The 23,070-nt window shown below is 46.0% G+C and overlaps 1 protein-coding gene across 2 annotated transcripts in view; it reads left to right on the top strand.

Moving 5' to 3' along the window:
• Positions 1-23,070, top strand: part of LOC138448912 (zinc finger protein 282-like) — a 464,485-nt gene that overhangs the window by 211,943 nt on the left and 229,472 nt on the right. For both annotated transcript variants that reach the window (XM_069604729.1, XM_069604728.1), the window contains exons 3-4: positions 13,733-13,843; positions 15,046-15,147. In XM_069604729.1, coding sequence (XP_069460830.1) covers positions 13,733-13,843; positions 15,046-15,147 — 213 coding nt within the window. The remainder of the gene's footprint in view (positions 1-13,732; positions 13,844-15,045; positions 15,148-23,070) is intronic.

The raw sequence follows: 23,070 nt of genomic DNA, 5'->3' as shown, positions 1-23,070 counted from the left end.
AGCTGTGGCTGAGCAGTCAGACTTCCCTCAAGAAGAGTTAGGCAGTATGCAAAGTATACACAATATGTACTCAGGCACAATAGCACAAGCAAACACTGACCAGAGCTTGGTTTCAAAAGTATATAGTTATTTATTTTTAAGAACACACAAATTGAAAACACTCTAGCAAAATATAATAAAAAAACTCCAAACACAGTTATATGGACAGCAGTCCCAATCCTTATTCCTATCTAGACAACTCTAGGTTAACACCACATAATTAAAACAGAGGTGAGTGCTTAACGTTAGATGACACTCTAGTAGGTTAAAGAAGGGAGGGAAAAAGAGCAGAATTAGGATAAACACACCACTCTAAGGTCAAGAGCACTTTTGGTAAGCTCAAAGAAGCACAAAGTCACAGGTGAGCAAAAGTCACTAAGCAGGGCCCACTCTTAGAGCAGACAGAGCGAAAACGTGCCCAAGATCACACAGTTGGTAGGGATTCAGAGTCTTGCAAAAGAGTTCGGAAAAGAGTTAGAGAGGCTCAGAAAGTTTAGCCAAAGTGTCCCAAGCAATCCCAGGATCGAAAGCCGAGGGCTAAAACTACCTCGTACAGTCGGTGGCAAGGGAAGCCAGGCGGAACACGGTACCTTAACGGAAAGGATCCTCCAGCGGGGGCAGTTGTTCCAGGCAGTGGCAGCAAGGCTCGACGTCGGTCAGGGGAGAAGAAGATCTCGCTGAAGAGCAGAAGAAGAAGGTCGTTGCACTGCCCGGGAAGAAACCAGCCGCGGAGTCCTCCGGTTAAAGGGTTGTACCGACTTTCGCGGTTGGGGTAAAAGTGGTGGGGTTCCGGTTGCCGGGGTGCTTGGCACTGGCAAGGCGGCCACGGGATACCTCGAAGAACGGAAAGAAGGTGAAAACTGGTTGTCCCCACCAGTCAAGGGAAGGAGCCACTCCGTTAAGAGTTCTCCTCGGTCGTCGGGAAAAGTGGTGAGATGGTTCAGCAGGGCTCCACCGGCGGTGTCGTCGTAGCAGTTCAGCTCAGCTCGTCCCTCGTTGGATTCTTAGGTCCTGTGGCGACTTCTGAAGTTCCAGTCCCCAAAGCCCTGCTTTTATGCAGCAAACCCCCATTCACCCAGCCTAGCTGTCACTCAAACATGCTAAGTGGTGAGCCGGCCGGCTCACCACTTGGGCCAATCAGGACGGAGTGCGACTTGAGTTACCAAGGTAACTCAGTCCAGGGTGCCTAAATCCCCCTCCACCCCTCCTAAGTACCCCAGACAGAGTGGCACCACTTTGGAGGGCTTCTGTGGAGAAGCCCGCCAAAAGTGGAACAAAGGGCTCCACTTTGGGTCAGAGTTACAGAGGCGAACGCCAACGCCATTTTAGAATCAAGTTTTGGCAAAAAGTCCCAACCGGAGTTATAATAATAAATATATAAACCGGCGGTATGTTTAAGGCTACCGTAAATAAATAATTAAATGTGTTAGCCTAAAACAATGGGAAATCCCATAGGGAAATATTCGCGGTCGAATATAAAAAGTAGTTTCCACTGCCACCAGCCAAAACTCGATCAGGGGGGACGGAGACGTGCCCCCTCGACTAACAGACCCTGGGGCAATCGAATTGCCCCAGCCAGTACGTCCACAATAGGATGGTTTGTACTGGTTCTGTTCAGGATTCAAGACTAGCAAAGTCTTTGGTGACTTTACATGCCCTGGGAGACAGTAGTCAGTCCCAGGGTATGGAGTCTATGTTGGGGAGTCCCTAGGACACCCCTGGGTCACGGCACAGAGGGTGCTGTGTAACCCACATCACAAAAATACATAAGGCCCTATGGAGTAAAAGACCCCATAGCCCATTCAACACAAGGTTTAACCAAGAAAACACACTTCAACATGCCCAAGAGTGAGGGTAAAAGAGTCTCACTCTTGGCAGGAGAAAAAATAAACCCCAGAAATCCAGCAAAGCTGCTGGGGGACTCACTAGGTAGGGAAATTCAGCCTAAACAGAGAATTCTCCCTAACACTCGCCCCCCCCAGACTAAGCGACAGGAGGATTTAATCCACTCCTGGATGAACCTCATACCTCTAGTCGATGATATACATCCTAGAGAGTCCATCAGCATTTTGATGGTGACACCTTGACCTATGTTCAATGGAGAACTCAAAGGTTTTCTTTTGCAAGCTAACGGACCTACAGACCCTTTGAGGAACATCAGTCTTTTTGTTATAGGGGATCTGGTTGACCAGTCCCTCAGAAGTTGGTACAACTTCTGAACCTATGTTAGGCTTTTTCAAGGGGTCCTTATAAAGGATTCCCTGAGATCTAGAGGGGCCTCCAAGGTTCCTCACCACCTCTCTTGTGGGAGCAGGTTGGGTCTTAGGCCTCTTGGTTGGAGGGGTTGGGGTTAGGCAATGTACCTGCTTCCCCTTCCTCTTAGATCTACCCTTACCTATTTTAGGAGTTTCCCCCCTAATATTAGGATTTGAGTTGGGGTCTTCAGTAGAAGGTCCAACAGTCTGAAGGTTTTTGGCCTTAGACTTTTCTTTTCTGGTTTTCCACCAGCACTGAGAATTACCAGTTCTCTCAGGTCCAGATAGGGGCCTAGTTGGTCTATCCACCTCTTCCTCAGAAGCAGGGGGAGTCAGAGACTCTGAGACTAGGGGAACAATGATGGAGCTTGGTTGGGGCTCCCAGGTTCCTAGCATACTATCCTGAAAGGTGCCTGGGTCAGAGGTCAACTTACTAAACCCAAGGCTTGTAGTGGGGTTCTCAGTAGAGGGTCCCACAGGCTTAGAAGGGTCCTTCAAGGTAGCCTTTCTAGCCAATTTGGTTAAGTTCTGCTTCTCCATACTGGGAGGCCTGGGGGTATGTGACACTACTCCTAGAGTTCTTAGGTCATTCCCCAACAGGACCTTCCCAGGTACCTCAGTCTGAACACTGACAGGGATCCTCACTGTCATGTTGTTACACTGAATGAGGGCTGGTAGAATAGGAACCATTTGGACAGGGCCTCCAGACATCTTAGTGGGACCTTTGGGTGCTTTGGCCACATCCTCAGGTTGAAAGAAGCTTTCATCCACTACTGTTCTGCTGGCCCCAGTGTCTCTCCTGGCAGGAGTATCCTGGCCATTGACAAGAACACTGTCCACATAATACACCTTAGAGTTAACAGGTAGGGAGTTATACACAACCCTATTCTGGGGACTAACCAGACCCATAGGCTCTAAGTTTACAGTTGCTTGAAGACCCAAGGGTTCTTCAGCAAAGAGTTCAAAGTGGGCACTAGCCATCTGTACTTCATCCTCAGGAGTGAAGGCCAAGGAGACTGTGCTGATCCCTGCAGGTTTACCCTTGCACTTGGGATCTCCTTTGATATGGTCAGTACCCTGACAGACATAGCATTGTCCAAATGCTCTCTGGAAGGGTGGCTTGTTCTGACCTCCTTCTGGCTTGTGGCCAGAAGGTACAGTAGCCTGACTAGGTTTCCCATGTGGCTTACCCTGGTTATTTTGTGGTTTGGGGCCCTCTTTGGGATAGGAATTATTAGAATTCGCTTTGGAGTCTGTTTTTGGCTGTTTCTCCCCATCCTTCTTCTGAGTTACCCCAGAATCCTTGTGAGTGGCCCTGTTGGCAACCCACAAGTCAGCAGCCCTAGCCAGTTTCCGGGAATCTAATTCCTTGGAATCAGCCAAGTGTTGTCTGAGCTCAGGAGAGCAGCCATCATAAATAGTCTCCAACATAAACAAATTCTTCATACCTTCATAAGTGTTCACCTTGTAACCCTTAATCCATCCCTCTAAGTTTTTCAACCCTTCACTCACCCAGGTAGCCCAAGGGGTACCATCATGCTTTTTGAGGCTCCTAAACCTCTTAAGATACTGGGAAGGGGTCTTCCCAAACCTAGCTATCAATGCTAGCTTCACACATTCATACTCTTTCCTATCCTCCTCCCCCATCTCCATTACCACATCAGTTGCAACAGGGGGAAGCCTAGAGAACAACCAGGTGAGTAAGTCATTTCCTGTGATGTTCTGGAGCCCATGATTATATTCAAACAGAGACAACCAATCCAACACATCCAACTTAGGCTCATACATACCAACCAATTCTTTAGGCATCCGGGGTCTTTTCGGACTGGAACTTCTAGATGAGCCAGAGAGAGAAGCATTTTCAACAGATAATTTCTTCATTTCTAAGTCATACTTGAGCTCCATTTCCCTTAGCCTTAGTTCTTTGTCAGTTTGAGCATTAAGTTTCTTATACTCCAATTCTAGTTTCATTTTCTCCAGTTCAAAGTACTGAGGACTAAATGTGGGACCTGGTAAAGGTCCAGTAGGTACAGCAGGTAGAGCAGGCAGAGGCCTAGGGGGGACAGTCACAACAGCCTCACCCTCCTCTTCTGACTCTTCCTCAGAATCATCAACATTTTGCTCCATGTTAATTTCAATACTGTCATCTACAGTTGCTGGAGTGGTAGGTTCCTCTGAACCATCACCCAGACTTTGGTTAGCTAACAATCTTTCAATCAGCTCCATTTTCTTGCCCTTAGTCAGGAGATCCTTATGTTTACAGAGCACTCTTAAACAATCAGCAGTTTTGGCTGCAAGGGACTCTTGACTATAGCTTTCTATAACTGACATGTTAGAGGATTACTTTTACAGTGCTAAGCTTTGTGGTTAGTTGCACTAAGGTATCTAGAGCACAATAAAATGTATACTCAATACAAATCCCACCGCTGTACACCAGTGTTAGGCAGAAACCTGTGCAGTTCCCTTGGGGAACACTGCAAAAGATTTAAGACTACAGGTATAGCAGTAAACCCACTTGGTAGCAGTCTGCACCACCCAGATTTACCTGGTAGCTGTGGCTGAGCAGTCAGACTTCCCTCAAGAAGAGTTAGGCAGTATGCAAAGTATACACAATATGTACTCAGGCACAATAGCACAAGCAAACACTGACCAGAGCTTGGTTTCAAAAGTATATAGTTATTTATTTTTAAGAACACACAAATTGAAAACACTCTAGCAAAATATAATAAAAAAACTCCAAACACAGTTTTATGGACAGCAGTCCCAATCCTTATTCCTATCTAGACAACTCTAGGTTAACACCACATAATTAAAACAGAGGTGAGTGCTTAACGTTAGATGACACTCTAGTAGGTTAAAGAAGGGAGGGAAAAAGAGCAGAATTAGGATAAACACACCACTCTAAGGTCAAGAGCACTTTTGGTAAGCTCAAAGAAGCACAAAGTCACAGGTGAGCAAAAGTCACTAAGCAGGGCCCACTCTTAGAGCAGACAGAGCGAAAACGTGCCCAAGATCACAGAGTTGGTAGGGATTCAGAGTCTTGCAAAAGAGTTCGGAAAAGAGTTAGAGAGGCTCAGAAAGTTTAGCCAAAGTGTCCCAAGCAATCCCAGGATCGAAAGCCGAGGGCTAAAACTACCTCGTACAGTCGGTGTACGTTGGCTCACCACTTGGGCCAATCAGGACGGAGTGCGACTTGAGTTACCAAGGTAACTCAGTCCAGGGTGCCTAAATCCCCCTCTACCCCTCCTAAGTACCCCAGACAGAGTGGCACCACTTTGGAGGGCTTCTGTGGAGAAGCCCGCCAAAAGTGGAACAAAGGGCTCCACTTTGGGTCAGAGTTACAGAGGCGAACGCCAACGCCATTTTAGAATCAAGTTTTGGCAAAAAGTCCCAACCGGAGTTATAATAATAAATATATAAACCGGCGGTATGTTTAAGGCTACCGTAAATAAATAATTAAATGTGTTAGCCTAAAACAATGGGAAATCCCATAGGGAAATATTCGCGGTCGAATATAAAAAGTAGTTTCCACTGCCACCAGCCAAAACTCGATCAGGGGGGACGGAGACGTGCCCCCTCGACTAACAGACCCTGGGGCAATCGAATTGCCCCAGCCAGTACGTCCACAATAGGATGGTTTGTACTGGTTCTGTTCAGGATTCAAGACTAGCAAAGTCTTTGGTGACTTTACATGCCCTGGGAGACAGTAGTCAGTCCCAGGGTATGGAGTCTATGTTGGGGAGTCCCTAGGACACCCCTGGGTCACGGCACAGAGGGTGCTGTGTAACCCACATCACAAAAATACATAAGGCCCTATGGAGTAAAAGACCCCATAGCCCATTCAACACAAGGTTTAACCAAGAAAACACACTTCAACATGCCCAAGAGTGAGGGTAAAAGAGTCTCACTCTTGGCAGGAGAAAAAATAAACCCCAGAAATCCAGCAAAGCTGCTGGGGGACTCACTAGGTAGGGAAATTCAGCCTAAACAGAGAATTCTCCCTAACAGCCCTTCAACCTCATCCAATCCCTACCCATGTTTATCCAAGTGAAACCAGCATGTCAGAGTGGGATTGTATACTAGCCTGTAATTGATTGAACATTACTTTGATATCTTGAAACGCCTCAGTGGCATCATGGGATGAGGGTTGAGAGCTCAAACCTGGGGACTCCTCCATTATCTTGTGGCTCTTGTCCTCAGCAGGTGTGTCAAATTGTAGTTTTGATTGCTGCTTCCCTGCTTTACCCGCATTAGATATCCTGCTGTACCTCAATTCTGCTGTCGCTGTTATCCCTGCAACACCTTCGGGTTCACAGGAGTATCAGTTCCAGTCGAGGAGGCACAGGCCCAGTGTCCTCTGTATCCACTGTTTACTCAATAATATGCATCTACAACTGGATGCCCCTTCAATAAATTACCCATGGACCACCATGCTCAGGGAAACATTGCACCAGGTCCACCACCACGGGAGCCCATTCACTTCACTGACTCTTCCTCGCCACCCCAAGGCGGTACCCTAGTTTACGCACCAGGAAGGGCATCCACAACCCAAGTAATTGCTGCAGTGCCTTGCCAGTCCGGGTCTCTGGTTACCGCTCTCTGCTTTTCATGGCAGCTGTCCTGGGCAGTACCCCTTCATAGGTAACCCAGCACCGTTCTTTCCATACTCCCATCTGGTCCAGCAGCAGAATCTCCCTATTCCCGGGATATCTTTGCCCCTGATTCCAATTCACAATCCTAGTTGGATTTGCACAGCACTCAGGGTTGAGCAACGCTACGAGCACCAGTACCACCAGCGCGGGAGTCCTGATATACCTGCTGGGCTGGAGACTAATACAATGTCCGCCTTGCAGGCCCCTCCCCCTCAGCTGCAGTCTGAATGGCAGTCAGCTTTAGGTTCTATGTGAGGGCGGCCCGAGGTCATATTCAGTCACTCTGTATTGCAGCAAGTTCTGAGTCACCTCACTTACACCATGTAACCCTGTTTGCCCACCTGGAAGAATTGGCAATGTCACCATACCATGCCTTTTACCTGCAGTGTCCATCACTGCTCAGCGCCCACCAATAGCCCTCTTTGACAAACAATCGAGAAGAGAAGAGGCCAAAAACTAACTCCAGGGAGCAGTGCCACTCCTAGTTCCTTGTGCAGCACGAGTATACCTCAATGCTTGTCTTTCCTAATTACCACTACTGCACGGGCTGTTCTCAAATACTCTTGGGGAGTCCTCAAATCTCAGCTCATCAGGAATCTTCCATGCCCTCCTCTGGTGCAGCCCCAGGTTCCCTGCAAACACAAGCTGCATGGGCTGTAGGAACATTACCACCAGGTCAGGACCAAAATCTTACTTTCACAGGGATCCAAGCGTGGACCAGCGTAAGCCGGCTACCTCCTGGGCACCCTATCAGCCCGACTCTGATTACTGCCGTGTGTGCTGTAGAGAGGCGCTCCCAGGTCTGCTGCCGTATAGAAGCTCGCGTTGGTGCGATAGAGCCGTCCTCTGCAGATGCCGACGGCCCTCCCAACACTGAGCACCAGAGTCAAGTCCTGCCTTCTTCAGCATTCATGCAGCTCTTGCAGGGCCTGATCCTCCTGTCACACCAGCGATCTAGTTGTGCAGCAGGGATCGTACTTAAGAGTGAACGCCTCTGACACTACACCATCACGCTCCCCTGTGCTCTCTGCCCAAGGCCCTTCTCCTGTATCGGCTCCACGGGCCGAGGGCGGCCAATAGTGTGCTGCAAATATCTCTGCCTCACCACCAGCTGGGACCCCCAGATTGAACTCCCATGTACACCGATTGTTCACACAGCGGGAGCGCTCTGCCTGGAGCAATAGAGGTCCGTGAAGTGACAGGATTAAGTCCGGATTTTATGAGGTGATTAGGAGCTCACAGGCTCGTGGCCATCTTGGCTGCGCTTGCTAGCGCCCTCTTCAGACCGCCATGTTTAAACAATTGTTTCTTGTTTGTCAGAGGTGGTCCAGTAGGCTTTACTGTGCATGTCTTTGCAATGAATGCTCTTTGCCTTGAGTGTAACTATGCTCGCCTTCACATCTCTCCCTTCTGACGTGTTTCCCTTTGCATATGTAATCATGTTTTAGGCTCCCACTTTCTTCAGAAAAACGGCATTTGTAGACGGCAGTCATCCTATTGTAATCATTCTCTCCTGCCTCTTTGACGAGTATATTCAATTTCACTAAATGTATCACGCTATGCTGTCCTCCCTGATAACACCGTCTAACACATAAGAACCAAGCTGGTGTCAAAGACTTTTATGGTGAGTTTTGTTCCTTGCTTGCATCATTGTCTCACTATGACTCCTTCCCCTGTTTGGACCATCCCTTCAATTGAAATGGATCTATTCCTTTAAGTATAAGAGAACGGTGCTCAGAGGGAGGGGAGGTCCTCACTTGTGTCGAAGTCTTGTACTGCCATTGGTTTGTTTATGTCCTACTTTTTGTTTTACTAATAAATTGTTCAGCAATCCACCAGGCTAGTCGGTGGCTATTTTTTCTTGACAATGGCAAATCAACCTAACAGGAACTATGATTTAATAAAGGCTCTAAATGTGGAGGGCCACAATGGTAGGCAAGCTTCATTGCTGATTGTAACCTACAGGACATGACATCTAAATATGATGATGAGGCAAAATATGTATTCATACGAACTTCATAGGTATATCTGGCTAACTTAGATTTTTACATGAATTTGGCATTAGAGGTGCAAAGCATGGAACCATAATTAAATTATAAATGCTGCGTTAGGGGACCAGGATTTGTAAAGTACATGTTCGATTGCTACTACTGCACCTTTTATTACTTTTACTCAACTTTGGGACACGCCCCCTTCCTAGCCCACCCACCGTCCACAGAGTCTACAAACATAATTTCCTGGGCACAGCCCAGGGCAAAGTCCGGAAAAGTCTGGAAGCAGCTGTCTGCTGCCAGAACTGTGGTGCTACCCTGCCGTTCGTTGTTCTAACCTTGCCCCTGGTTGTGAGGGCAAGTTCTTATCAGTCCCCCATGCAGGACTGCCATTTGCTTGCCTGCTCATCCAGGGTTGTGGGACAGCACTCCTGTCACTGTTTCTGCATGAGATTCAACTTTGGGACATGCCCCCTCCTGGGCCCGCCCATTGTCCATGGAGACTACAAACATCATTTCCTGGGCAAAGTCCAGAAAAGGCTGAGAGCAGCTGTCTACTGCTGTCCACTGATGGGCACTGTCTACTTTACTTTATGCTTATACTTTCTACTACTATTCTGTATTTGTCCCGTCGTATTCTCTCAGGTTCCTCATGGCCCACTTTTCCAACTTCCTCGCCAGCAGCACGCCCAGCTTGCCTACTAGCTAGTGCTTTTTCATTCTCCATTTTAGTGCTTGCACCATTACTACATTTCTGAGTTGCTTTTTGTTTTTCTCTTACTTTTGTTACAATGCCGAGTCCAATTCCCTGTAGAATTTGCATCGTCAATCACCTTCTTTAGCTTCATGTAATTACCCTAACTATTCCAATTTTATTTTTCCGCTGTGCACTTCTTATTCTTTCGCTATTAATGTTGCTCTTTGGAATGCCCAGTCACCTTCCAAAAAATCATATTCTGTTCTTGACATGTTGATGTGGTTTAACTTACATCTTTTATGTATTACGGGAACCTGGCTCTCTCTGTCTAATACAGCTATGCCAGCATCTTTGTTCACATCGGACACCGCCTTTCTGCATACCCAGCGCCAGGTTGTGGGGGAGTTACTGGTATTCTTTAATCATTCTTAATTTATATCTTCTTCTATTTCTTTGACTCTTTCTACTTTCACCTCCTTTGAGTACTCGTTAACTACTTTCACTAAACCTTATGCTGCCACCTTTCTTTTGCTTTATTGCCCTACTGGCCCTCTCACCACTTGTGATGACATTGATGCACTGCTTAGTGCCATTCTGCCATCTTCTAGTTCGTTTTTACTGGTAGGTGTTTTTAATCTTCACCTTTCTTCTACTCATGCTTCTATTCCACGTCTAGCTATTCTTGATTCTTACTGTCTTTCAGTTCTCTCAGCTCCTCCTGCTCATGTCTCTGGATCTTTTTTAGACCAAATGTTCACTTCTTCTTTGTCTGCATCTTTAGTCTCGGTGCATCCAGTTTATTCTTCCGATCTCCATCTTCTATTAATTTCAATTTCTTTTCCTGCTTCTATTTTGTACAAACCTCGTTACACAGTTGATCCTGCTTACTTTCGTCGGGATCTTCGTGTGTTTAATACTTCTTTATTTGTATCTTCCTGTATTTCTAGTCTTCCTTCTCACTCAACTTTTGCTACTCTTCCAGGTGGATGAGGTGGCCACTGGTCTTTCTACTGCTCTCCCCTCTCCCCTTGATGTGTTATACCCTGTGTCTTCCTTTACTCCATCTTGGAAACCCTCCCAGCCTTGGATTACTCCACAGCTCCGTTCAATATGCAGAGCCCTTTGTTGCCTTGAGCAGCATTGTGTCTCACTCCGCCGCCTTCCGTGGACCCTGTGGTCCAGATTGCAGCTTGCAGGCCGCCATTGAATTGACCGTCACGTTTCTCCGACGTTGACGGCAGCGGTCTAGCGTTGCGGCAACAGCGGACAGGGAGGCTTATTAGCCACGCCCTCCCTGTTCACTGTGCATTGCAACCCTCTTCGGTCAGCCTCCCTGCGGCTGCTCTCTCTCGGTTGCTACAACGCTAGTTTATCTCTTTTCCTGTGCTTTCTCTCTGGGTACTGCCTCCTCTAGGCACCGCTACGAAATACTTTCTCTCTCTCTCGGGTCTCTACCCTGCCTCTTTCCCTCGCTCTGTTCCCGTACTTCCGCGCTTGGTTTCCATACCTCTTTCCCTGTTAGCTCTCCGGAGCTTTTGGTTGGTTCCCTTACCTGGTGTCAACACTCCGCTGGCTCCTGATCCTGTCCACGGCATCCTTGGAGTCCGCATTCCGCTCTACATCCTCCAGAACGGACATCAGCTACTGCTTACCTACAGTTGGGGTTTTTTGTGCCCTGCAGGCTTTTTCCCCTTCTCGTCCCTTTCGGGAGAGGGGCCACAGGCGGTGCTAGTTAACAGCATAGCACTGTGGCTTCCTTCGGGAGAGAGACTCTTACTCAGAAAAAAAAGAGAAGAAGAAGAAGCAGGATTATCGAGCCAGCAGATTTCTTCAGTTCTGGGCTATTTGTCAGGTGAGGAGGAGGAGGAAGAGGGAAAGTCGGAGTTGTGGGAGGTTCAGCCCCAGAGGGCTGACACATTGGTGTAAGTCCTCCTTTGACTCTGATCGTCTGATATTCTCCTCTTATCATACTTTGTATGACTAAATGCTTTTTTTCGTCCAAGCGGTCTTACTACTCTGATCTTCTCCAGTCACAATCGCCCACACTTGCGCCTTTTCCAATCTCTCTCTCGACTTCTTTCTCCTCCCTCTTCTGACTATTCTCTTACATTTACCTTAACTGCAGCTGACTTTGCTAATAACTTAACTTCTAAAGTGGCTACTCTACGTGCCGTGACTGTTTCATCCTTATCCTCTTTTTCTCGACTTTCTTCTTTGTCTCCCTCATCTATGGATATTACCTCTTCCTCACCTATTTCTAATTCTGACACTTCTTTGCTTCTCTCACAGGCTCACCCTACTGCTTCCCCTAATGACTTATTCCTTCTTCTCTTATGCTCAAAATCTATCCTTCTCTTAATACTTTTCTTACTAGTCTCTTTAATATCTCTCTTCTTCTATTTTCTCTCTTTCATTCATGCATGCTACCATTCTTCCTATACTGAAAAAACCTTCTTTGGATATGTTCTCTCCTTCCGATTTTCGCCCAATTTATCTTCTTCCTTATCTTTCTAAGCTTCTGGAATGATTTGTCTAGACCCGGGTGTCCTCTTTTGTCACCGAAAATTCAATTCTTCCCTGTTTCCAGTCTGGCTTTCGTGCTTCTCACTCTACTAAAGCTGCTCTTCTTTCTGTCTGTGATTTTTACTTACTTCTCCTTACTCTAAACACTTGTCTATTCTTATACTCTTGGATCTTTCTGCTTCTTTTGACACAGTGGATCATGCTTTACTTTTACAGCCTCTCCTCTTTTGGGTTCTCTGGATCAGTACCATCTTATTTTCACTCTTATTTATCAAACCGTACCTACTCAGTCTCATGGGATGGTGTTTGTTCGAAATGTGTCCATATCTCTCATGGTGTCCCACAAGGATCTGTTCTTGGGCCTTTTCTATTTTTCTTATACACATCCCCACTTGCTGCTATTATTTCTTCTTTTGGATTATCTTACCACTTTTATGCTAACAATACTCAGCTCTTTCCGTCCTTCTCCTCTTTTGCATCTGTTATTCATAGTGATCTCTCAGCCTGCCTTTTTGTGTTACTAGGACCTGGATGTCTAATCATTTTCTAGTTCTTAATGCTTCAAAAACGGAGCATTCTTTCTTTCCAGCCTGTACTATTCCCCTTCCTTTCCCTCCATCTTTTGTCCTATTTCCTCCTACTCATCTTCCTATTTCTTCCACTTCCCATAAACTTGGTCTCTATCTTGACACCAATCTGTCATTCTCTTATCACGTTTATATTACTTCTCGCTCTTGTCACTTCCATCTTTATAATCTTCATAAAGTTTGTCCCTTCCTTACTTTTAGTATCACTAAACTTCTAATTTCTTTATTTTCTCATGCTTTTTCTACTATTCTGCTGTACTTTTTGGACTTCCGGTTTCCTCGTCTTGGCCCCTTATAGTTTGTTTTAAACACCTCAATTCGCCTCTTGTACTTGCTCTCTCCTCGTGATTCTATTTCTGCTTCTCTATATTCTCTTGGTTGGCTATCTTTTCATTCTCAACTTACATTTAATTTTCTTTGTATTGTCTTTAAATCTATTTATGATTGTGCCCCTAGTTATTTGACTTACCTTATTTCTTTTTATCTGCCCTCTTGTGTTCTTCGATCAAAATCACAATTTCTAGTATCAGTTCCTCCTTGTGCTCAGTCACGTTTTCGTTCTTTTTCTTTGCTTGCTCCACTCCACTGGAATGCCCTACCTCTTTCTCTTCGATCTATTCTGTATTACCCCCTATTTTGCTCTTCCTTAAAGAACTATCTTCTTCAATCCTAAATTTTTTATCTTGTTTTCTTTGTTGTTTTGTAATGTTTATGATTCTTAGTTACTGGTTTTTATGCATTTATCTGTTTGTAATCATTATTATTATACTGTACGTAAGGTGCTATATAAATCACAAATAAAATACAAAATAAAATACCAAAATACAAATAACCTAGGGGCATGCACAGGGAGGCATAGTGGTTTGACCTGCACTGACTGAATATCACCCTTGGGTTTTCTGTGTGTTACACATTACATTTGGCAGAGTTCAGTTTTATCATTCCATTTGTTAAATATTAATAATGTTGCTTTCATTTTTTATAACAGGTCCTCTGATTGCCACCTCTGTCTTTTCACTGAGACCCACAGAAAATGAAGATCTTTGCGCAATGGACTTTAATGAATCAGAGAAATCAGGCACCTTTAATCCTTCCTCAAGTGAGTAGGAAGGGAAGAAGTGATCACTCCAGGTCTTGTGCAAATATGCTTTTTTTTATCATGTATTCGCACCCAGGGAGTGCACCACAGCCAATCAAGTTGCACGGATCGCTGGCTGAATCTCACTATCTAAGCTTGCTTTCCGAGCAAGCTACCCACAGCCTCCACTTCATCTACTCCGTCTGCCAATCACCTTTATTTTTGTTGCAGCGGGTGCTGCTGCCACTTCGCTGCAGCATCCAAAGCCTCCCAGTTTCCATTTCCATCGTGGCCATCTTTGGTTAGTGTAGCAATAATTACCTCCACCCCCTTGCGTGGCTTCACAGGCCACTAATGACACTGGGGCTTGATGTTCAGGCCCTTGCCTTCCTCAGCCTTGTAACTTCAGCAGTGGTCTATTAGTGGTCCATGAAGCCCGCAAAGGGAGGCAGTAATTATTGCTATATTCCTGGATTGCTTTGTAGACCTCTATTCCCCACTCCAGCCCACCCCCTCTTCTTTTAAAAAAAATATCTTTATTTAATTTCTATTGTGCAGTGCTTTGGTGAAATCACTTTGCAAATCCAATGAACTATACATACTCCAATTTGGACTGTACATAGCACATGCGGGAGAAGAGAAGAATGCTTGGTGGAAAGGGGGCTCCTTAATACATTTCAATGCCCCTGTTGCATGTGTTATATCTCTAGAATAGGATTTATCACATGATAAGCTCTTATAGGACCTGGGGGGAGAAGAGGCATGGCCTAAACATCTATTATCATGAAATAACATCTGCAATTGAGTATCTCCCTGATCTACTCTCATTCTTAGATCTCAGCTCTACCCTGCAGTGCTAGCATCTTTGACACTTCCACTCCAAGGGTAGCCCCACAAATCAGAGGAGTAGTCAGGACCCTTTAAGAGATGGACACCCACTGGAGAAGGGAATCTCAAGACCAGGGTTACCAACCCTCTGCACTTTACTTCCTTGCCATATATGCGCTTCTTAAATTCTATCTTTTCTATTACAGATGATTCTTGTGTTGCATATCAGTTTATTATTTTTGCTTATCCTTTATATGGGCGTTTTATCCACACCTGTATTTGTTGGCTTTCTGGGTACTTTCAGCTTGCTGCATTGAGACACCATAATAAACAATTTATAGAAACAGAAACCCAGTTATCGATGGTATGTCATGCATTCTCTCATTTCTTCACAGGTGAGGTGATTGCAGAGTTTGATGCCCTATTTAGGGTAAACCAGTGTGCAGCGGCTGCACTGAACGCAACTCAAAAGGAAAATCACGAGGTTCCTAATGCAGGTCAGGAAAAAAGTACTGTGACTTTTGCGTTATCGGATTATTAAAATCTGTCCTTATAAATGTTTCATAACTGTTGTTAGATTTACTATAAGGCAACAATCACTGCAGGCTGTTTACTCCATTGTGGACCTGAGACCAAAGTGCAGGGCTGCATGTGATACTTTATTTATTAATTTCGTTTTGATTATATACACCTCAATATTTTAATTCAGAAAATGTTAACCCTTGTAGTCTTTCCATTGTTTTAATATTTATTATTTTGCTTCAAAATGTTGTGCTTTGCTTTAAAAAAAAAAAAAATCTCACCAGCTAAGTGGGTCTTTCTCTCTACTCCACCACACTCTCTACCTGTGGCATCCCTCCGGGCTCCAATCCATCGCCACGGCTCTTCAACATCTACCTGGACCCCCTGTCACACCTGATATACACTTTCTCCCCTCATTTCCAGTGTTATGCAGACAGCAAGCTGCCATCCCCTATTTCCTCCTGCTCCTCCATACCTTACTGCTGTTCAGGCATGGTGCTCTGCCAAGGATCTCTGCCTTTTAGCAGATACGACAGAGGTCTTATTCATTGGGATCCCTGCTCCTTGTCCCCCCTCTCTCTGGCCTGCCTCCCTGGGCCCATCCCCTCACCCACCTGTGAGGCAACAAAATTGTGGGCTCATCCTTGACTCCTCTCTTTCTTTCTCTCCACACATCACAGACCTTGCCAAGAAGTCCAACTTTCAGCTCCACCTTCTCAGGGGCATTCTTTCTTTCCTCACCTTCCCCCAGAAGCTCAAAGTCTCCAGAGCTGTGGTTATCTCTAGGCTAGCCTAGGGGAACAGCCTCTTCCTCAATCTGCCTCTTTCCTCCCTTCGCCCCCTTCAACTAATCCAGAATAGGATAGTAAGACTTATCCCAGGGACCGCATCTCTCCAGCCCTACAATCCCTCCACTGGCGCCAGGTGACCACAAGGATCAAATTCAAGACCCTTTGCATCATCCACAAGGCTGTCTGGGGCCTGGGACCTCTTTACATCCAACTTTCCCTCCCTAAATACCTCCCGGCCAGAGTCCCTCGGTCCTTTGGATCCAACTCTCTGCAAGCAGAGTGGGAAGTAGATCTCTTTCCTCGGCTTGCTCCTCCCTCCCCACCCGACTTGAGCCGGATCTTCTAAAGTTCCAGAAACTCCTCAAAACTTTCCTTTTCTCCTCTTCCTTCCCTCTCCCCCTCTGCCGCTGCCACTGAGGACTGGTCCCTTCAGAGTCATAAAGGGGCCAGATCAACCCCCAGCGGTCCCACCTGCATCCTCTGCCAGCACTTGCCCTTGGGCTCCCTTTCACAGACTAGCCCAACTTGGTCCTCCCTGCCCACCACACTCATCCTCCCTTTCCCCCTTTTTCCCCTGGCACTTGCCACTTTGGCCCGCCCAGTACTTCCCTGCCCCCTTCCCTGGGGGTCCCCCTCTCCTGCACTTCTCCCTCTACCCCTTTGCCCCTTGATTTACCACCTTCTCAAGCACTTGCACGGTAAGATTTTTTCAAGGCCAATATAAAAGTTTTTGTTGTTCTACGCTTATGATTCCCTTGTTCCCCTCTCCCCCCGTTTTGTCTTGTGGCACCTGAAAACACTTGTATATATGCGCCATACAAATGTCCAATAAATAAAAACATTTTGTGCATGGTTTTCATTTGGTGAATGCAGCTTTTTTTTTAAGCAACGTATTCTTGAAATCATATGCATTACAAAACATAAATATTGGAGCTACATTTTTCAATGATTGTGTGACATCCTGCTCCAAGTCATAATTAAGAACACCTGAAGAGAGTTGAGTGAGGTCATGGTGCTGCTCCTCCCCTATGTAAACCACAGAGTTTTGCATAATGATAAGGGCAATTAAAGGCACCGGAGGAGTGATCTAGAGGCAGTAGCTGGGGGATCGAAATTGCACTGAGCGGGAGCAAAGAGCCTGATTAGAGGGGGACACGAAAGGACGCTAGCAGTGGTAAAGAGCAAGAGAGTGGTAGAGTTTGTGGAAGAGGTGGCGACCAAGGGAGGAGTGAAGATTGAGGGTGGGGTGGAGATCAAGAAGGTAGTAAAGGTTGAGGAGGAGGTAGAAACTAAGGAAGTGGTGAAGATTGAGGAGCAAGTGGAAAACAAAGAGGGGTGAAGAGTGAGAAAGAGAAGAAGAAAAGGAAGAACATCTAAAGGAGTAGAGTGGCTTCATCTGTTCTTCATTGAAGGGCAAGGTGGAATAGATGAAGTTGGAGGAAGCAGCAAGACATGAGAAGAGGAGTGTATTTTAGAGGAGCTGGGGAGAGATACCGAAGGTGGAGAGATGGAGAGCCTGATGAAGGAGGTTATAGAGATGGAGACAAAGATGGAGAAGAGAAGACATGGAGGATGGGCAGACCTCTAAAAGTCTGATAGAGGGGAGGAGTGTAGGTCCAAGCTCGTAGTGGGCATCGAGGAGATGCAAGAAGAACTGAACGAGTGATACTGTGGAGCGAAGAGCAGTAAAAGAGGTGCCCTTAGGCCCGGCCCGAGTGACAGGCAGGAGGAGAACATAGCCTGACCCAACCAGTAGACCACACAAGTGGCCAGCTCCCTGGTGGAAGATCTGCACCTTAGCTTGTTATTCCACTGCCCCACGTTTTGCAGCTGCCTAGACCTAATGTGTAAGTATGTGTGGGGCCATGTGACCCAGATGAATAGACCTCTAGGGTGTTCTGGATGAGAAGCATGCGACAACCATCAGAACCAGGAGAGGATATTGCCCTAAAATGATGAAAAGAAAATGCTTAATGTGCGTTTACTGCACATTCGGCGGGGACAAAAAAATGGAATCCCATAATGTTGAAAATGGGAAGCAGAGTTTGCGGGGGTGTCCCCTCGCTTCCATGACATTGGAAGCTGGGGATAATAAAGTATAACAAAAAGAAGAAAGGACCTTGTGGCGCCAGCTGCGCCCCACGTTAGTGGGAGGGAATTGACGCTGCAGGGAAAGAGGGGAGTCTGCGGCACACACTGAAGTAGGGTGGAACGGCTAGGGGGATGCAGCATCCCAGGGAAAGTGATCTATGTGATCACTGTGCAGACCGATTTTGAAATTTGTTGTTTTCGGATTCCCAATTTCGTGTCACGCAGTAATCACGTAGATCCAACGAGGTGCCAAGAAAGCAATGTGGGGAAACGCAGCCCTACAGATGAGGTATATCGGCCACTTTTGCTCCCAATAGAAAATGGGAAATGGACACATTGGAGCGTGTGCCCTTGCTTTGACCCAAACAGTTCCATGGATGTGTTTGGAACAGTAGTGCATGTAGTACCACAGGCAGAAACGGCTATAATTCTGGAAGGGGTCAAATGTATCTTCTAATTTCTAATATGCATGAATAACTTAGTGCAAAGAGGTATTTCTCCGAAAAACATTTGTTTTACAGTTGAACATATGTTTACTCGTTTATAAAATACTCCCATTGGGAACGGGACTCACGTTTTTACTGCCTAAAAAATAATTTTACTGCCACCTTTTAAAAATAGGGAGTAAAATACTCCCACTTAAAAATCTTATCTGGAGCACTGGGGACATGTAATCCCCCTCAGACTGTCGTTGATTAATAAGGAAAGGCATACCCAGCAAGGATTTTCTATTTAAGGATTACAAACCCAGAAAATATGCAACACAGGATTAACAACCCAGAGACTTGGATTTGGTTAGGGCATGAACTATTGTTATTTGATTATTGCGCTATATTTGAGCTAGTGGAACGTGACAAAACTACTGGGGAAGGTACTCCCAAGAAAGAAGCAATAAACTCAGAGACTCAGTGCTTGAATCAAGGAGAAGCAATCCTAATTCTGGTTTACGGACGGTTGCTGGATCACCCAGAGTGACCTATCCCATGGAGTATCACGATTAGTTGCATAAGGAAGCCTGTTGGGATCAAGGAAGGGATTGGGGAGCATTTTCCCTTTGCTTGGTTGTCGACAACCGAACCACGGAGCTGCACTTGTCCTATTCAGATAGGCTACCCAGTCCTCCGCCCAGAAGAATTGGGAGGCAATCACCAGGCAATCACCAGGTGCTACAATTCTATACAGGAACAGCTATTATTGTCCTGCCTTGATAAAGACTTTGGTCGCGCGTTGACTCTCTTTTCACCTGTACCTAGCACCTTGCTAGACTTCAGTTTCATGTGTGTCACAACATTAAAACCATCACTAGTGACAACAAGTCAGGAGTTTTGCTCCATTATTTCAATATCCAAGAACTAACGCACTAACGGCTGCAACAAAGGGGTGAAAAACCACCCTCCAGCGCCATTAACCAACAAGGTTTGTCAAATCATCCAATTCTCTTCTGGGGTGTCTGTCTTGGAGTTAAGATGTGTAGACCAGTTTAAAGAGACTTTTCTAATGTCAGTTGTGGAATATTCGACCATAAATTTAGGCTCATAACAAAGAAAAAATATATTTTCAAAAACGTGTGTCTGTATGTGTGATTTCTTAAATGTGTTTGTGTGTACATATATGTGTGTTTGTGTGTGTGTGGGGGGGCAGTTTGTGGCAACTGACAGCAGCATGATGCGGACCTGCGGACAGCAAAAACATATTGAGGCAGACTGCAGGATTTGATTTGGCCACTTGCAGTATGAAAGTTGAGTAGCAAAGGCATAGATTGTTGAGACATGCCTTATTTGGGTACTAGCAACATGAAGATGTGTTTTTATAGGGGTAATGTTGAATTGTATTGTTGAGACAAGCCTCATTATTTTGTTTGGACACAAAACGCATGAAAGCATGAAATCTCATGAGCTCATTGGGGTAGTTTAAGGGAGGCATGGTATCACAAGTATCACACTGGCACAAAAGGTACAATTTGTAAAACCTTTATTGACGTTTCAATGGGGTTGGAGAAACTCCTACTTTGCCCTATATCTAAGATGGGAGTAGTCTCAACCATCAAATAATAAATAAAACAGTTGAGTCTGTCAAATCAAAATTGCTGATACTAAAAAAAAACCTAATGCCTACCCTATGTCTTGTACAAAAAATGTGAAAAGGAGAATATGTATGCAAAGCAAAGTCAGTGTTCAAATATAAAGAATAACTGTGGCTGAGTCACCTCACCTCCCCACGTTGGACAGCACAGAGTGAGGCGGTCCCTATAGGCAAGATCACACACTCTGGCTCAGGCTATTAAAACAAAGGCAGTTCAAGACGTGGATCAAGGCCTATCTGGCCTTCCATGTTGAAATCTTACTTTCCAATTTCCAAAACACTGTTCACCAAAATGTTCTCGTCGGTTCCCCTCTGTTGGGCTCAGACCTCTTAAAATAAAGGTTTACATTGGTCCCCCTCTGTCGGGCTCAGAACTTTCACAGCAAAAGTTCACGTAGGTCCCCCTCTGTCAGGCTCAGAACTTTCAAAACAATAGTTCAACAACACTTGCAGGGGCTCCCTTCCCCAAGCTTAATTCATCTCCTTTAGGGGTTCACTTCCCCTAACTTGTTACACCTTTATTCTCCCTCAGTCAAGCTCGGACCGTTTCCTGATGTCGAAGACTTTGGAATACGTGTAGCTTTTTTCTACAGACCTCCGCAGGACCACTTTGACTTTCCAGCTTTCAACTAATACTCCTATGTAATTTGCCCCAGTGCTACATGGTCTGGGTAGTTCACTGTATATCATGCACCAAAGTTCAACATTCACCTTTTTACTCTCCTCTTTTCTCTGCGTCAATTACACCTTGCTTTTGCATTTCATTCACTTTATCACTACACACTTTTCACGTTTCATGGAGACTTTCGAATGTGCTACTTCTTTTCGCCGGATCACTCCGTTACTCAGAATCGGGGACTTTACAGCTATCGTTCCTTCAAAAGTACTTTTTAATCAAATGTGTCAGAGTTAGCATTATTACTCTCAGTTGCCCTCTTCCTCGGCCCAGTGTTTGTGTGGAAAAGGGGTTGGGGGTTAGGACACAAGAGAATCCTATGACATAGGAGGGATCATGGGTACGGGAAAGGGAGGAATACTGCGTCTTGCCACCGGTTGCCTCACCCGACACTCCCTGAATACCCCTCACCCAGGTGATCCTTCCGTACTGGTCCTCCCCCAGGGTCTGGATCCAAAGGCTATGGACGTGCCCTGGCCACCTGAGAGAGAGAGAGATCTCTGGGGACTAGCAGTTGGTTTCTCACAGTAGCATCTTCTTGAAAGTGGGCAATGCTGGCATATATTATTTATTTTTCTTTGGGACAGCCAACATCAACACCTGTCACAAAATTCACCTGTGTACTGTTGTGGACCTAGAATTTATTGGATTGTTTCATGTGTTGCCCAGCAGAATTAAGTGTAAATGTGTTCCCCAACCTTTTGGAGATTTTTGCTGTAAAATTTAAACCCATTATTGAAACCCATTATTCAAAGCATTTTCTGAGGAGACGCACTGACCAAAACCTTATTGGATTAGTTCAGGGGTTAGCTGCAACCAATCTAGACTGCAGTGGCATTATCGAAGTGGAGAGTGGAAGCCCATTAAAGGGAATTGTTGACCTACTGAATGTACTAGCCTATTGCACCTTACGACCTGACCTGCTGCATCCTACCTGTACCGGACTACTGGCTCACTGTTCAAATGAGTAACCTATATGTACTGGCCTGATTACTGAGCGACCCTAGCCTATTGCATCTTATTATCAGTATTGACCCACTGCTCTCTTGATTGTATCAGCCCACTTCATTCCTGTGATCCCTCCTGTACTGGCCTGACTACTGTGCAAACCTAGCCTAATGCATCCTATCTGTGTTGGCCCCCTGCTCTCTTGGGTGTATTAGCCCATTGCATACCTGTGATCCTATCTGCACTGGCCTATGCCGTTCAATTGTACTAACTTATTGCACCTGTGACCTGGCCTACACCATCCAACCTGTACTGGCCTTCTGATTAATAAGTGAACCAGCCCACTGCATCACTACATTGATAAGTATTGGCCCAGCATGCCGATCACAATCTAGCCCACTGCCCAGAAAGTACACTCAACTATCGTACCGCACACAATCTAGCCCACGGCATCACAGGGAACTAGCCTGCTGGCTTACTACCATCCTGCGCTACGCCTACAGAATTAGCCTCTGTACTATGGTGTACTACATGCTAACCACGGCCTCTGTCCTCTCTCACCTCAATGCACTCCCTCTACTAGACAACCACCTCCCATTGCACCGAGTCTCATCGAAACAACCCTCCTACACATTCAATGAGCACTCTACTGGCAAGAACTATAAAAATCACCTCCCCTCGAGTTTCCCCTTTAGCCCCACCAAATGGATTAACTGCTTCGCAGCCCCCCCTGCTCCCTGGACCCCATGCCCAGTGGAGGCAAGGAACCTCAGACCCAGCTCACAGATCACGCCTCAGAGGACTCCCCATTGCAGAACCCGCCAACCACACCTGCCCAAGCATCCTCCCACCAGCACACCTCCTCTCTCACCATCTGCACCCAATGCTCCTGAAAATCCGAGTTCAGATAAACATCCCATCATTAGAGGCGCTCTCATTAATGCACGCTCCCTGGTTGCCCACGCCTTAGACATTGCAGACCTAATTTCAAGCAATGAACTTCACTTCATGGCAATCACTGAGACCTGGCTGCATCAGGCGGCTGGCCCAGCACCCTCATTAGCTATCCCAGATGGCTACTCAATAATAAGGAAGGACAGAGAGAATAGCAAAGGAGGCAGAGTAGCCTTTATCGCTAAAACATCCCTCAGCCTCAGAGCCTCCCCCACTGCCAGCCCCACATCAATGGAGCTACTCACAGTCAACGTCCCCCTCTCAGTAACCCAAACCATCCTCATCCATCTCATCTACCGCCCCCCAGGTCACATCTTCTCCTTCGAGGAAGACATATCTGACCTACTGACCAATAA

This window comes from Ambystoma mexicanum, chromosome 1p, assembly GCF_040938575.1.
Source record: "Ambystoma mexicanum isolate Mex_15411 chromosome 1p, UKY_AmexF1_1, whole genome shotgun sequence".
Lineage (NCBI taxonomy): Eukaryota > Metazoa > Chordata > Amphibia > Caudata > Ambystomatidae > Ambystoma > Ambystoma mexicanum.
This window is presented reverse-complemented; position numbering and strand designations above follow the sequence as displayed.